Source organism: Choloepus didactylus, chromosome 1, assembly GCF_015220235.1.
Source record: "Choloepus didactylus isolate mChoDid1 chromosome 1, mChoDid1.pri, whole genome shotgun sequence".
NCBI classification, from domain to species: domain Eukaryota; kingdom Metazoa; phylum Chordata; class Mammalia; order Pilosa; family Megalonychidae; genus Choloepus; species Choloepus didactylus.
Genome location: NC_051307.1, coordinates 194,399,028 through 194,415,102, shown reverse-complemented (window position 1 = coordinate 194,415,102; position 16,075 = coordinate 194,399,028). Strand labels below are relative to the sequence as shown.

At 45.4% G+C, this 16,075-nt stretch overlaps 1 protein-coding gene across 7 annotated transcripts in view; it reads right to left on the bottom strand.

The window, feature by feature from the left end:
- Positions 1-16,075, bottom strand: part of TRAK1 (trafficking kinesin protein 1) — a 198,558-nt gene that overhangs the window by 121,244 nt on the left and 61,239 nt on the right. For 2 of the 7 annotated variants that reach the window (XM_037847881.1, XM_037847973.1), the window contains exon 2: positions 7,621-7,911. Coding sequence is in view for 5 of the 7 variants with exons in the window: in XM_037847948.1 (XP_037703876.1) it covers positions 3,851-3,941 (91 nt within the window). In the remaining 2 variants the exon portion in view is untranslated. Of the gene's footprint in view, positions 1-3,850; positions 4,124-7,620; positions 7,912-16,075 lie in introns of those variants that run through there. The other 5 variants (XM_037847863.1, XM_037847903.1, XM_037847948.1 and 2 more) reach the window with 4 other exon arrangements.

Here is a 16,075-nt window from a genome sequence, read left to right as displayed (position 1 = left end):
TGTAACTATCAAACTACAACCCAGAACCCATGAATCTCGAAGACAGTTGTATAAAAATGTAGCTTATGAGGGGTGACAATGGGATTGGGAAAGCCATAAGGACCACACTCCACTTTGTCTAGTTTATGGATGGATGAGTAGAAAAATAGGGGAAGGAAACAAACAAACAGACAAAGGTACCCAGTGTTCTTTTTTACTTCAATTGCTCTTTTTCACTCTAATTATTATTCTTGTTATTTTTGTGTGTGTGCTAATGAAGGTGTCAGGGATTGATTTTGGTGATGAATGTACAACTATGTAATGGTACTGTGAACAATCGAAAGTACGATTTGTTTTGTATGACTGCGTGGTATATGAATATATCTCAATAAAATGAAGATAAAAAAAAAGGGACATTGGGACTTCTAGGGTTGAGAACCAATGATTTAAATAAATGACGGAAATTACAGAGCCAAAGAATGGGATACTATATAGCTATTAAAAAGAATAAGGCAATACTATATGTACTGTAATGAAACAACACCAAATAACATTGTTAATTTTTTTTTTAATGCAGATCAGGGGGTATAGTATCGTGATGGTTGATTTTATATGTCAACCTGGCTAGGTCATGGTGTCCAGTTTTTTGGTCAAACACTTGGCCTAGTTGTTAACTGTGGAGTTTATTCCATAGATGGAATTGGTAACTGCAATCAGTTGACCTCAAGTAAAGGACATGACCCGCCATACTGTGGGTGGGCATCATCCAATCAGATGGCACTCTTAACAGCAAGGGGAGAAGGTTCCAGAAATCAGAAGGAATTCTGCCTCAAGACTACACTCTCCACTCCTTCCTGAGTTTCCAGCCTAAAGAATTTGGACTCAAGAATTCAACAGAACACACCAGAATTTCCAGCCTCCAGACTGTCCTACAGATTTCTTCCTTGCCAGCTGCCACAATTGTGTGAGCCAATTCCTTACAATAAATCTCTTTATATATGTGTGTGTGTGTATGTGTGTGTGTGTGTGTGTGTGTATTTCTGTATGGATATATGGATATGTACATACATATATCCTGCTGGTTCTGTTTCTGGAGAAACCTGACTAATCTAAGGATGGGCATATTTCCTTTTTCTTTTAAAGAATATATTCATAAACATTTCCTGGACTGATTTATTAAAAAAAAAAAACTGTTAAACTAGATGGACATGGAGTGAGAATTACTCTGTATTGTCTAAACTTTGGTACAGTTTCAAGTTTTACCACATGCACGTGTACTTTCATCATTTAAAACCTTATTTAAATGAAATTATTTTTTTAAAAAAGCCCACAATGAAGGAAGTGAATTTAGGTAAGACCAGAAAACAACGATGCTGGGTGTAAAACCCCAAGGACCCCCCTGGCGTTCAAGCGGCTTCGCCATGCCGCACCTCAATTTTCTCCTTCTTAAAGCTAAGGATGAAAACAGTCCCCACCTCGCAGGGTTTTTCTAAGGAAAAATGACTTCTCCAGGCAGGGTCAGAGCCTGCCAGGCACAAAGCCATGGTTAAGATTTATGAAATTAGATTCGTTCCAGGTCTAATTGCATTCGTAATAGTTTCAGATGATCAGGTGTCAGAAAAAGACAAGATTCTGACTCCCAAGTTCCTTGTGAGTCCTAGAGTCACATCGCAACCCCCTCCCACCCCGTGCACCCTTAGCCTGTCTGCAGCACACCCTGCACCCTGTCTGTCATCCCTGGAAAGTCCCTACAGTGGCTGGGATTTGGCCCCTCGGTGGAGCGGGGAGGGCAAGATGCTGAGAGCAGAAGGCCCACACCTGTCCCCTCTGCCCGCGACTGCCCCGGACCCCTGTCACCTGCACAGAGGGAGCCTTGACCAAGTGGGTGTGCTTCTGAAATGGCTGATGCTCCCAATCAATATCCCATTTGCAAACCAAACCTCCTCAAATCCATTATAAAACCCTGGCACTTAAAGGAACACCACTCGTAATGCTATTTGCACCTGGGAACAAAGTACTGAAGCACCTGTAAGGCATCCCTGGCTCATTCTTTAATAAGATTACACCTTTATTTTTTTACTATAATTTATTATTTGTTGGTTTCCTAAAATGGCTCAAGGTGGGTGAAGACTATAGTACACTCACATGATATACTACATACAGTAAAAGTTTGTTTTGAGCCCAGAATTAAAATTAATTCAATTAGGAGCAGGGTAAAAATATATCAAGCCCCTGGGAACTGTGGTCCTCAAATCACAAGACAAGAATCTTAACTCAATTTTAAAATTTTTATCCAAAGCCCTAAGTAATCAATATATTATCCACTCATCTACTGATGAGGCACTGAGGGGGAGCAAGATCAACTGGTGGCCCCGCAAATCACTTACTGCATGGTTCAAAAGGTGGATGCCTTTGTTTCTTGGACAGTGTTAGGAAAAAAGTGTGATCCTTAGATTTAATTTACATTTCCTCACTCTATCAAACAAATGGATATTTCGATGTCTGATTCCTTTCTGTTTCTTTCATTAATACAGCCCAATATGTACCACTTAGATTACAAATTTTCAGTGAAGAACACATTAAAAAATTACACTGGACAGGAATCAATAGGCAAGACCTTAGCTTTAATTAACAAAGTGAGCAGGAAGTTCATATTTTTTTTATTTGAGCATGTTCTCATGGGATAGAACATGAAGTTCGACAGCTTAAATTAGTGATAGAAAAGGAACAACTCATAAATTATGGCCCTCTGATGAAGACTACTCCCAGACAGCAAGTTCCTGTGAGCAGACTTTTCCAGAACAATCATCAATGGCTTTATAGCCATTCATTTACACCTCTGCCACCTCCACCTACCTCCACACACCTCCGCCTACCTCTACTCACCTCTGCCTACTTTCGGTCACCTCCACTCACCTCCACTGGGCTCTGAGGCAGGACCAGTTCTCATTAGGAAAGACCCCAACAATTAATCAACAAAGCCCCAGCAAAAAGCTGGCCTTCAATACACACTAGTTGAATGGAATTGTTGAATAAGCCTGAAGACACTTTAACACCACCCCCACCCCCACACACACAAAACACACATTCACATTGTCAACATACTCTATGCTCATCCAAAGGTTTCAAATGTCTGGAAACCTAAGGATCACTGTCGGCTATACTGGAACAGATGGGGTCACACCTCTCAGGAAATTACTGTTTGGCCCAGACAATTCTCAGGTAATAGCCTGTAGACAGGACAGAAACCAGATGGATCATCAGCCGTCAGACCGTGATCAGCTCAGAGGAAGTGAGGAGAAAACGTGGGCTCCAGGGCAGAACATTAGCAAGCTCTCCATCACCGGGTGGGGATAGAATTAAAGGGCCAAACACCTTTAATCAAGCAAAAAAAGAAAGAGGGAAGGGAGAAGGAAGGTAGAGAAGGAAGGGGAGAGGAAAGAAGGGATGGAGGGAAATACATTGCAGAGCTCTGTTCTTTAACTTTTAAAACATTCAGGCAAGACTCTAAGAAACCAAGGTAAAGACAGGATTAGAGAAAACTGCAGAAATGGAGAGGCCAGAACCCTGTTCAGCCACTGCAAAGAACTGCAAAGCAAAATGGGGTACGAGTCTGCAGGGGCTCCTGCTCACGGCCCCTCGGGCGTCACCCGCCTCCTCTGAGTCTGCACAACACAACGAGGGCAGGTGGCCTCTAAGGCCCCTCTGCTCTGCCCTTCAAGAATGTAATTTTGCGACTTCCCTACCACATGGCCATGGATGAGCTGCCAACAGAACAGAGGAAGAGAGAAACTACCTCTGCAGTCCTCTCTCCTCTCTGGCCATGCCACAAAGTAAACACACAGCACACGGACTCAGCAATCACACTTACCACATGAGTTTGTCCGAATAAGTTTGTCTTGGCAGGGTCCAGGCAGAGGCTGGGCCCTTACGGGCTGCCCAAATTGAAAAACCAATGCCATGTGCAGAAAGAAGCTCCAAAAGCAATTCAGAGAGCAAAGAGATCCTCCGCAACAGCCCAGCCCGGCCAGTGCCTCCTACAGCCACGCTCCCATGCCTTCCTCAGCAGTTTTCTGAGTTCACTCGTTAGGGCAAATCCTAAGATCGTGAGCTGCCCTGGAATCACAATGTGTTACGTAACCCTGGGCAGCCTGGGCTCGTCTTGTTAAACCGCCCCAAACTGAAAATGACGCACCTAAAAATACGATACCCCTAGGTTGGGGGCAGGGGAGCAGGGCTTTGCGATGGGCACTTGGTTCTGCCTGCCCATTAAAGTCGAACAGGAAGTCTGCTGTTCATCTCGGGCTCACTGGGGCGGCAGAGTGCCAGGTGGTCTCCCGGGACCGCGTTCTCAAAGCCCTGGGAGTCCACAGAGGCATTCTCAGGGACACTCACACTTTCTCCAGCATGTTTTTCCATTTTGTGTCCCCCTTTCCGTGACCATCGAATACAACTTTAGGCTAGCATGTTCTGCAGCATCTGGCTGCCCAACGCCTTACACCCACCCGTACCTGTGTTTACATTCCTGCTTCCCAAACCACTGACAAACTTCACAGCACCGAGCTGTTTCTCAACTGTCCCACGGTGTTTGCTACAGAAGTCCCAGCAAGGAACCTAAGTTACCACATTCTACAGGGTTTGAAGTCTCAGCATTGCAGTCTGCCATTTCTTTGCCCTCAGTTGTCACGTTCAGAGAAAGTGAAACTACTTTCACAGGCTGTTTCCTGGATTTCACTGGCACAGAATCCAGCTTCCCAGGGGTTAATTCACATGTGGACAAATGAAGAGCACAGTTGAAACATACCTCCTCCATGAAGCTTCCTGACCCTCAGCTATATCTTGGCCAGGTGCCCTCCTTGGTGCTCCCCCATGTGCTGTGCTTATCACTGCACCATCTTCCATTTCTGCTCATCAGTCTCCCCAGCTAGATAATATTCCTGGGCAGCAGAGAAGGCATGCCCTGGGGTCCCACAGGGGCTCGACACTTAAAGCTCAGGGGTCTTAGGCAAGATGCTGAACCTTGTGTGAGTTTGTTTCTTCATCTATAAAAGGGGGTGACAGTAGCTACTTCACAGGGATATGGTAATAATCAAATGACACAATTTAATCACTCAGCAAATGCTTACTGAGCACTGGTCCCATGCCAGTGCTATTTTAGTCACTGGGATTTCACCGGTGCACAGGGCAGACACAGACCTTGCCCTCGAGTGGTTTGCACACTACTGCAGGTTTGTCACATAAAATGCAAATACAGTAGCTCAGAGGAAGGTAAGGCTGTGGAGAAAAATAAAGCAGGAAAGGGAGCTGGGGAAAGGTGAGGTGGATCAATCTTTACATGGGGTGGTCCCAAAAGGCCTCTAATGAAACACCATTAGGAGACACTGAAGAGGGAGCTATGAAGACACCTGGGGGGAAGGCGTTCTAGGAGTGGAAGAACCAAGAACAAAAGCCTGGGGGCTGGGTCCCTGGTGTGCTCCAGGCCAGTGTGCCTGGAGTGGGGGTTGGAGGAGGGGCTGGGAATGGTGGGAGACAACTTAGAGGGGCGGGGGCTCTGCCACTTAGTCCCTTGTAAGCCATGGTAAGATGAGAGCCCATCAAAGGTCTGGAGCAGAAGAGCGAAACAACCCGACTTTGTATTTAAAGTCACTCTCATGGCTGAGCGGAGAACAGATTGCACAGGAACAAGGGCAGAAGCAGGAGGCCCAGGTAAGGGGCCACTGAGAAAATCCAGGCATGCGAGGAAGGCGGCCTGGACCAGGGTGGGTGCTGCAGAGCTGGTGTCCAATTCTGGACACGCTCCAGAGGTAAAGCCAACAGATGTCCTGGCAAACTGGGGTGTGAAAGAGAGAAAGAGTTCACAAACGGCTCCAAGGTTTTTGGAAGGCTGGAAATGCCATTTACAAAGACAGGAAAAACCACAAGAAAAGCTGGTGGAGGTGGAAAACATGAATTAACTTTTGGCTCCGTGAGTTTGAGAGGCCTCCCAGGATTCCAAGGGGAAATGCCGTATACAGAGTTGGACTGATACGTTTGCCCTTCAGGGGAAAGGTCCAGGCTGAGGACAGACAGAAACGAGAGTGGCCCACATAGAGGAGGTTTTTAAAACCTGGATACAGGATGAGATCACCTAGGGCGTAGCATGAACCAGGAAGTGGAGGGTTGGAAGGGCTGAACCCCGGTCCCTCTAACCTCCCCAGGCTGGGGACAGGAAGAGGCATAGCCAGGAAGCTAGAAGGCCCAGGAGCGGCCCAGGTGAGGACGTGTCCCTGGGAGAAGGGAGTGGCTGACAGCATCAACTACAGCCGAGAAGCCAAGTAAGACAAAGACTGAGAAAGGACTGCTGGACTTGACAAGGTCCTCAGTGCTGGGGGAAACGGTGGGGTCAGAGTCTGCCTGTGGAGGGATCGGGAGGGAACTGGAGTCAGCAGATACAACTCTTTCCAAGAATGTGGCTAAAAAGAGCAGAGGCGTGGAGCACTGTTAGCCTGTGGGGAAAGTGGGGCCAAAAAGGATTCTTTTTAAGAAGGGAGATAGCATTACATGTTTTTGTGCTAATAGGAAAGACCCATAAGAGGGGAAATTGATGCAGCAGAAAGAGCAAGATACTGTTGGAACCATGTGCTTCTGTGAGCAGGCCAAGTGGGAGTAGGATTCAGTACACAAGTGGAGAGGAACCAAATGGGCCTCTCTCGGGCATAGGAAGAAGGCGTTCGGGGCTCAGCATAGGGGCTGGGCACCCAGGCTGGAATCTCCCACCATCTTGATGCCCCTCTGTGCCCAGGACACTCTTGACACACAAGAGGTCCTCAACGATTAACTGGGGAGAAAGAAAAATAAGAGGTTACTGGAAATGTAACTGTCATCAGGCATTAGTTCTCGCTGGGGGACAAAAACAAAAACTGCAGACAAAGATGAGAAATACAACAAATTTCTGTATGAATGCAATTGAATTTAGCCATTATTAATTATGCCACTCACTGCTGCCATGCCCGCCATCCTACATCATTTCCAATCACACCCCTCTTGCATTAGCCCCCAGTGCTTGTCTTTGTGTTCCCCTGGAAAGAGGCAACAAGCAAGAACTCCAGTCCAACGTGTCTGAACAGCAGACTGCCAATGAACTGGTGCACAGGTGTGACTGATACAGGTATCTGTAACAAGTGATGTCTGTGCAGCGCTTGGTGGTTTACAAAAGGTAGCTTCCTGCTTTTGCACTTTTGCCATAGCTTGTTATTCCCATCATCCTTATTTTAGGTCTGAAGAAACTGAGCCTGAGAGAGAGGAGGAAGGGGCACCTGCTATGTGCCATGCATGCTGCTTAGGGTTCAATGGTGCCCTCTTTAACCTTCATGACAATTCTAGAAGGTGATACCTTCATCCTCACTTTACAGGTCGAAAACTGAGGCTCAGACAAGTTAACAGAGGCTCAAGGAAGTCTACAGAAGCCACCGAATTATTCACAGGTAGAGCTGGTTCTGGTTGTCAGCTCTCACAATCCCAAAGCTCAGACTCTGCCCATTGGCAGATACCTGCCACCCCCTCACCCCAAAGGCCCACTCTTGTGGCAGCTCCATTCCCCCATCCTCACTGACTGAAGCCTCCCTCCCCCACCCTCTCCCCAGCAAGGAAAGGGCCCCATACCAGTAATGGTGCAGGCATCCCGGTACCCTTTGTAGCTGGGAGCATCTTCCACTGCCTCGCTTACATAGTGTTCCTCGGGGATGCCAGGGCTGCAGGCTAGGACTGCATGGCTGCACGCCTCTGAAGGGGGCACAGGGATGGCCGAAGTGTTGTCGTGCAGAGCTGTGGTGTCCAGCTTGGCAGGTTTCACAGGGAGGTGCCCAGTGCCATCGGGGGCCCCGCTGCCGGAGTCTGGGGCAATTGGGCAGAAAGTCCCCGGTAGGTCTGGTGCAAGGGATCCTTGCAGGGAATCTACAGGACAATGTGGAGAGAAGAGCATAGTTACTTAGAGTCTCTAAATAAACCTGGATAAAATCTTTAGAAGATAAGGGCCCCAAGAAGCATGTGGGTTCAGACTGCAAATTCCGAAAAGTGTTTCCTTCCAGTCAAGGTACTTTCAATCAAATGTGTACCTCAATAAAAGAATTGCAGGGAAGTTCGTTCAACTAATCAGTTATCAATACAGACCAAAAGATGGAGCACATTGTTTCATTTACTTACTGAAACCCTGCCTTGAAGTGGCTCCAAGCAAATAAACAAACTGGACCACTGGCCCAACAACAGCTAAAATGATTTCTAACCTGAGAAATAAGGATATCCAGGAGACCTGAGAACTGCATCATGTGTGACATCTGTATGTGTGCATTCTGCAAAACACAAGTTGATGCATTTCTACAGGACTGATTTACCCAAGGAGCGAGGCAATATTTTTATTTGTATATTGAATTATGTAAGGTAGGATGTCTCTCAACACTTTCAACCACGATACATGGTCAACTCCCCAGGAATTTTTAGACATGCCCCTACTTAAGCTAAAGCGAGAGATTAGGGGGCTCCTTTAAAAATCTGATGAAAACCACAGACCTTCCCCAAAAGCACATAGGATTTCAAGACAGTGAGCCCATTCATAGGTTCTGAGGGAGCCATGGATGGTGGGTTAAGACCTCAGGCCTAGTACATCAAGCTCTTTCTAAGCTCCTTTCCAGCAACATCAGCCAAACCAGGCAACTGACACTACCGTTTAAATCTGACAGGTCTGAAGCATAACTGCTGGAAAAGGTATGGTGCACAACACAGGCTACTGGGGATTCCACTCTGCTTGGATAACATCAAACCTACATAAAGGGGATTCCTCCACATATTTCAGGGAAGACCTACTACCTTAGAAGTTAATTAAAACCTTTAATTCAATAAGACAGCCCCTCTCTTCCCAGCCCACCTCCATACACAATGCGCACAAACACACAGCAAAAACGTCAAGCTTGAGCTTAGGGAAGCCTATGAATCGTTCTCAAGATGTGGTCTGAGAGCCCCTGAGATTCCCTGAAACCATTTCAGGGAGTCTGCAAGGTCAAAACTATTCTCTACGACACCTTCACTTTCATTCTCTCACGGGTGTACACTGGCATTTTGGAGAGACTGTGGCATGTGACAATGTCACTGCACTGAAGGCTCATGGAATATGTGTTAAAATAGTCTCAGTTTTATGAACATGATCAAAAATTCTTTAGGGTGATGAGACCAAAATCTTTTGAGAATCACTCCTTTAGTAAATGATGCATTATGGTTCATTTAAAAAGAGAAGAGGGAAAATTGGACATTTTACCCAACATGGTACAGTCAGTTCTAGAAGAAAACAACTGAGTCTGTGACACATTCCCTCAACAAGGAAATATACCAAGATTCCTGTTATAAATGAACTGAGCCTCAGTGATAAACTTCCTGCATGCACAGATCCTCGTTAAAATGACCAAATAAATTTAAAAATAGAAGAAGAGAGCACGTATATCCTTGGTAAAAAGGAGAAACTAATACTTGAGGCTTAGAACCTTTAGGAATTTCTGCAAGACAGAGGTAGATAAAACTGAACTGAAACATCTAGTTGGCGGTAGATTGAAAGAGGGACAAAGGGATAAGCCAGCCAACAAGAAAAGCCTGGAATCCCCAAGCAGAATCCAAAACCCTCCCTGGGGGGCAGAGGCCTGAGGGGGTGGACGAGCTGACCTCCAGAAGGACAACAGTGGGGGCCAAGGACCGAGCATGGGAATTCACCAGGGAAGTTAAGGGAAGCAGGGCACAGCCACAGCCAACCCACTCACAGCCAGTCAGGTTCTGACTCCAGATCTGGATGCTGATTACAACAGTGTGTCAAAATCCATCAGTCTGCGTGTACTCTTTTGATCTAGACACTGTTTGTATGTGAATTTCAATGCAGTGGAGAGCAGATTAGTCAAGGCCACTAACCGAATCTACAAATTAGCTTGAGAAAGCACCCCTAAACTAAGATAAAAAGGCACACAGATGAGAGTTCCAGAAGAACCAGTAAAGGCATAGGACTAAAAGAACAGCGCATACAACAACACAACCTCTCAAAATGATTTTCCAGAGTCAAAGACTTGCATCTTTAAATCAAAAGGGTCTACACTGAGACAGACAAACTTACTGAAAAGGAAAAGACTCCTAGATACAATCTAGTGAAAATGTTAAATTTCAAGGATATAAATTAAAACCTTGACAAACATAAAGATGAGGGAAAAAAAGAAGACATCCCTACAGATCTACGTGCCATGCGAAGGGTCAGTGGAACAAGTTTCATTTTGAGTGACAAGATGGTTACGTAAGAATTCTATACCTAATTAAGCTATTGCTATATGCAACGACAACAGAAAGCCACTACTAGATATTTAGACCCTAGTGCTCCTGACGTATGCTGAGCTCATCTCATGGATTCTCACTGATGAACAGATCCACATAAAGAATTTCAGGTGAGGAAGACACAGTAAAGTAAAAACAGCAGTGAAATTAAACCAGGAACACTTAGAATTAATGCCCAAATAATGCAGATGACATGACTAACAAACCTAAAAGCAAACAGCCCCCCAAAAAATGAGCAAGAGATGTAAGCATCATCTCCCACCCCCATGCCCCCCAAAAATACATTTACAAAACATGAATACTGAACATTTTAAGGAATTCAACCTAACAATGATGGAAAAATCTCTTACTAGACTGACAAACATTAAAAAAAATAATAACAATACTCAATTTGGTGAGTGTTTTAGGAAACTCAAGTCTTACACCTTATGGGGGAAGGGGGTATCAATTTGGAAGGACAACCTGGCAAAATGTGTGTGCTCTTTGACCCAAGTATGCATGGTCAAGGATGATTAACACAGTGAAACGCTGAGAACCAACTTCAACAGTAAAGGACTGGATGAACACTTACAGTGCAACCATAAAGAAGTCAATTCTGCAAAAAAAAGAAGTTTTAGGGTAGACATGAATTTATTGACATGGAAAGATGCCATAGACAGAGAGATCTGAAAATGTGTTAATAGAATGAACTCTCACTCAAACCTTCTTTCATCTGTATTTAGACATGTTCTACATGATCCTTAAACAGGTGTTTGAAATAGTTTCTCCCCTTACAAAATGCAGTTGTTCTATGGAAAACTAAAAATATTCCTTTTAAATTAACATGTTTTTTTTTTTAAAGGCAAAGTTTCCAAACGTCAAGATTTCTTAAAGAGGATTTCAACCACAGATTATACAACCTTCGCTTTCATAGTTTATGAAATGAAGGAGTTGGCTTAGGGCCTGATCACTAGCCCTAAATCACTGCTATCCCTCCTCCTAGCACCTTTGTTTCAATTTATAGCTGTCACACCTTTAACCCAGAAGCATATTGCTACAAAACGAGTATTTCAAGTATGTATAAGCACTTTCCAAAAAAACACAAAATTTTGCAGATATCAGCAAATGCTGTTCACTCAAATCTCAAAAGGGAGTACAAGCAACAGCATTGAAGTCCAAAGTACATTTCATATGTGCAGCAATTGGCAAAGCCTTCAGAATCTCTGGAGGCCCCTTCTGAAGTGGAAAGATCAGCCTTTAGCCCATTAAAATCAAGTGGGAAACAACCTAAATTTCTACCAATAGAAAAATATGAATTATGGCATACCAAACTACTAAATTCTATGAGATAATCCATGTAACATATTTACTTTGGTGCCTAGTACATATTAAGTTCTCAAAATAATCATTACCACTGTCGTAATTTCTAGATTTTCTGAATTAGGCACCTTACCTGGTTCTCTCATCATACTCATACACCAGCATTTCTGAACCTATTTTGCTGTGAAACCTTTCTCCACATACTGCTTATTAACATGGCATTCATTTCGTGGCGCACACTTTGGGAAACACCCCTCTCTACTTCACACAGCCTCCATCCTTCTATCACCAAGGGGCCCATCTCTCCCACAAAATTGTGAGCTCCCTAAGGCCACAGACTGGTTCTGGCACATATTAGGTACTTACTAAGTAAATGCAGAATAAGCAATAATGAATGAAAAAAGGGGTTTAGTACAAATGACTTTGGGACCCCTTAAAGCTATGAACCTGTGGTTCCACATACAGAATCCAGACAGTCTGAATTCTCAAAATACACATCACTGACCATGAGTGCTAGCGAAATCAACAGATGACCCGAAATGCTCCAGGTATGCTGGCCACACCTCTCAGCCTCCCCAGGATGGCTCCAATTTAACCTAACGTCATCCTTTTCAGTAGATCAATACCCATCCAATGTGATTTAATGGTGAAATGTGTCAACATAAAGAACTCAACATGTACAAAATGACCTACATACAACAATTCAGGAATCAGGAAGCTTCATTTATAGAAGACTCAATAGCTGGTTTGCAAGTCCCTTACCTGGTTTCTAGCTAGAAGATGGGGTCACAGCACGTGCCCTGTGGGGAGACCCAGAGAGGGAGTGGGGTGGCACAAGCCCACTGAGTGGTGCTGAGAAAGAGTCTCTAATTATTCCAAATCAGTTTTCTTGTAACAACTGTTATCAGTGTTTGTACTCATGCCACGTTTCTCCTTATAACCCAAGATCTTGCCGAGCTCAAAGATCAGAAATAAGCAAACAGAGCCAGATGTCCAATCAGACTCATATAAAAAAGAGGCAAGCAGCCGCTGCAGGAGAGGCTGCCCAGCCTGTAGGCCCTGACAACCTGAAAGCATCACTTGGGGACAAGGGGAGAGGGCCAGGCTCTGGGCTTTCTGGTTGCTGAGTTCCTGGGCCAGCTCCTACAGCCTCTGGGCCTTGGTTTCCTCCTCTGTGGAGGAACAAAACCCACAATTCTGAGACTCGTAAGCAGATGACTGACACCAACACAAGTGAAGGGCCCAGCACAGTGCTAAGCACAAAAAAACTCATACACTGGTCACCCCTCAAATTTATTCATTTATTGTCCAAAAGAAGTCACCTTTGAATGTCCTTGAAATTATTCTTTAAGGCCGGTAACATATGTAAAATAATTATAATACTAACTCTTATTGAAAGCTCATAGTATGTTGGACACCATGCCAAGCACTTTGGAAGTTCTAACTTAACACCACCCATCACCATCCCCCAACCTCTCAGCTGGGTACTGTTTGCTATCAGCCCCATTTTATAACTGAGAAAACTAATGCTCAGAGAGGTTCAGTAACTTTCCAAAGGTCACAGAGCTAACAAAAGGGGGAACCCAATGGGAAAATCATTCTTGGCACTTGGTCTCCTGCCATGTCGCTTGCCCTCCCCCCGTTCTAATATACACAAGCATTTCTGAGGCTTCGCCAGAGGTTCAGGAATAAAGCTGCTGCTGCCCCAGACACACTCTGGCTCCAGCAAACCCTGGCACACCAAGCAAAAGACTTCTTTCAGGCAGAGGAAACAAATGAGGCTTAAGAAAAGTGAGAGTAGCTGGCTCTGAGATATGAAAGCGCCTCTGTTTGTTTCAGTTACTGAATTCTGCTTGGGAAGCCTGCAGGAAGGCAGGATTCTTCTCCGCAGAGGAGTGAGAAATTCTGCAACCTGGTCAATTTTCCAGCCAAGAGGTGCTGCGGAAAGAAGGAGAAGGTACACATGGCTTTGCATGTGAGCTGAGAGGGGTGCTTGACTCAGGCCCCCTGCCTCACTTTTCTCCTCAACTCTGTCATCAGTGATTCCGGTCCCCAGATTATCGAAATACTAGACAGGCTGTGTGGACTAATTCCAGTTTGTTGCTGAACTCAAATTTGCTACCAAAGTGCACACGTGCAAGTTCATAGAGTTTCTCCCCTTCCAACACAGGATTTTTGTGGCTGGGAACCGGATCTAAAAACCCAAAGAGCTGTGTGACACTGAGGAGACGGCTTCACTCCTCTGGGCCCCAGGTCCCTCCTCTAGACAAGGATGGGAATGAGTGAGCATCCACAAGCCTCCTTCTAGCTAGAACTGCAAAAAGGGGCAGAAGGAATTGCAGGGGGACTGCTGCAGCCTGGCCAGCCCTTCTCCACTCTCTCTGGTGCTCCTAGTGAAGCCTTTCCCGGCCACAAGTAGGTGACTTCCAGCAGGCAGATCCAAGTAACACTCAGAAGAAAGAGCTACCCTTTGGGAACACAAATCACTTGTTTCCCAAGGGGCAAAAAAGGAGCTTCCTCCATGGACAAACTCAGAGGTTGCAAGAAAAAAACCAGAGCCAGAGCTCCAAGTTGGAGGCCCGATAGGTGACAAGGAGAGAGCCAGCTGGTCCTGGGTGGACACCCTCTGTGGCCAGCGAGGTGCCTGACTTTTCAAGGTTTCCTTTGCCTGGGCAGAGGCATCCAAAATACCTGGGACTGTAATTTATTCAGCAATTCTGAATAATCATGTCCAAGCAAGTCAAAAATTTTCAACAGTGGACAAATTATCCACCAGAATTGTATTAGTCTGCTCTGGTTGCTATAACAATTTATGACAAACTTAATGGCTTAAAACAACACCCCTTTATTATCTCACAGTTCTGTAGGTTAGAAGTCTGACACAGGTCTCAACGGGCTAAAATCAGTGTTGGCAAGGCTGCATTCATTACTGGAGGCTCTGGGGAAGAATCCGCTTACAAGCTCATTCAAGTTATTAGCCAAATTCAGTTCCCTGTGTTTGTACAACCGAGGTTCCCATTTCCTTGCTGGCTGCCAGCCAGAGCTGGTCTTTGCTCCCAGAGGCTGCCTGAGTCCCATCTTCTGCTTTCCACGAGCTGCTGGAGGCCTCTCTTCGATTCCTGCACGTGGCCTCCACACCTCGGAGCCAGCAACAGTGCATCAAATCCATCTCATGCTTGGACACTCCGAATTGCCCTTCTGCCACATCTCTGTGGCCTCCTCCTCTGCCCTCTTTCTCTGTCGTCTTCTTCAGTTGTTAGGGTTTCCTGTGACAACACTGGGCCCACTCATAACCCAGCATAACCTCCCTATTTTAAGGGCAGATGATTAATAACCTTAATCCCATCTGCAAAACTCTTCCTGGCAGTATCTAGATTAGTGTTTGGGTGAATAATCAGGGGACCAGAATCTTGGAGGGACGGCTTTAGAATTCTGCCTACCACAGGGTGTCTGGTTCTGAAGGCACAGCATGCCTCAGGAGGTCCTGTGTTGCCCCAAGCTAGCAAGAGGGCAAAGCAGAGGTAGCCCCACAGCCTCAGAGGATGATGACTTAGATCCAAAGCTGGGGATCAGACAGCCCCTGGATTAATCCCAACTCAGACACCACCTAATAACTGCAGCCCTTGCCAGGTTCTGAGATGTCTCTAGCCTGCAAAGTGTGGGTACCATCACCCCCTGGTCAAGTTCCTGGGAAAAGAAGACACAATGAAAGTAGAGGCCTGCCAGGCCTAGGATGGCAGGCTTGAGACTGAATCAAAAGTCTGAGACTTGCTGTAGGGATCATAAGCTTTGAGCAGGTGAACACACAATGGAGGCATGTTTTCTAGAGATTGTTTCCATATTAGGCATAATCATGTAGGAAGACCAGCTGAATTCCAGGCTGTGTATGGGTCCTAAAGGAAACAGTCCTTAGGAATCAGGATGAGTACCCTGGGACTTTGACACTCACCTTTGGCTCATTCATTCACATACTTCACTCCAGAAATGAAGGGCCTTGCTACACTGGGACCAGCACTGGGGTCTCCCAGCTCTCTGGCCGGGTGATTCTTTTTCTTACCATCCTACAGCTGCTTCTCTGAGCAAGCAGCTGCCTGCTTAGAAGGTGAAGAAACCAACATGTGCTATTTTTAAGTGCAGACAGCCACAGCACTCCTGTAATTGTAAAATGTGCTACAGATCTGGCATTATGCTTAGTAACTCATATATCGAGCCTTGTTTAAGGAAACCTGTAAAGTACTATCAGTGACCCCTCTATACAGGTGAAGAACCAGGCTCAGAGAGATTAAAATAACTTGCCTGGGATATAAATCAAGATTGGAATGGTTCCAAAGGCATTGCTCTTTCTACAACGACTCACAATATTATGGGGACAACATGCTTAAAGGAGTCCAGGGTCCAAACGAGAATCAGACACGCACGGCAGTCATTCCAATCCCACGTGGTCCTTGACCACTGACCATTC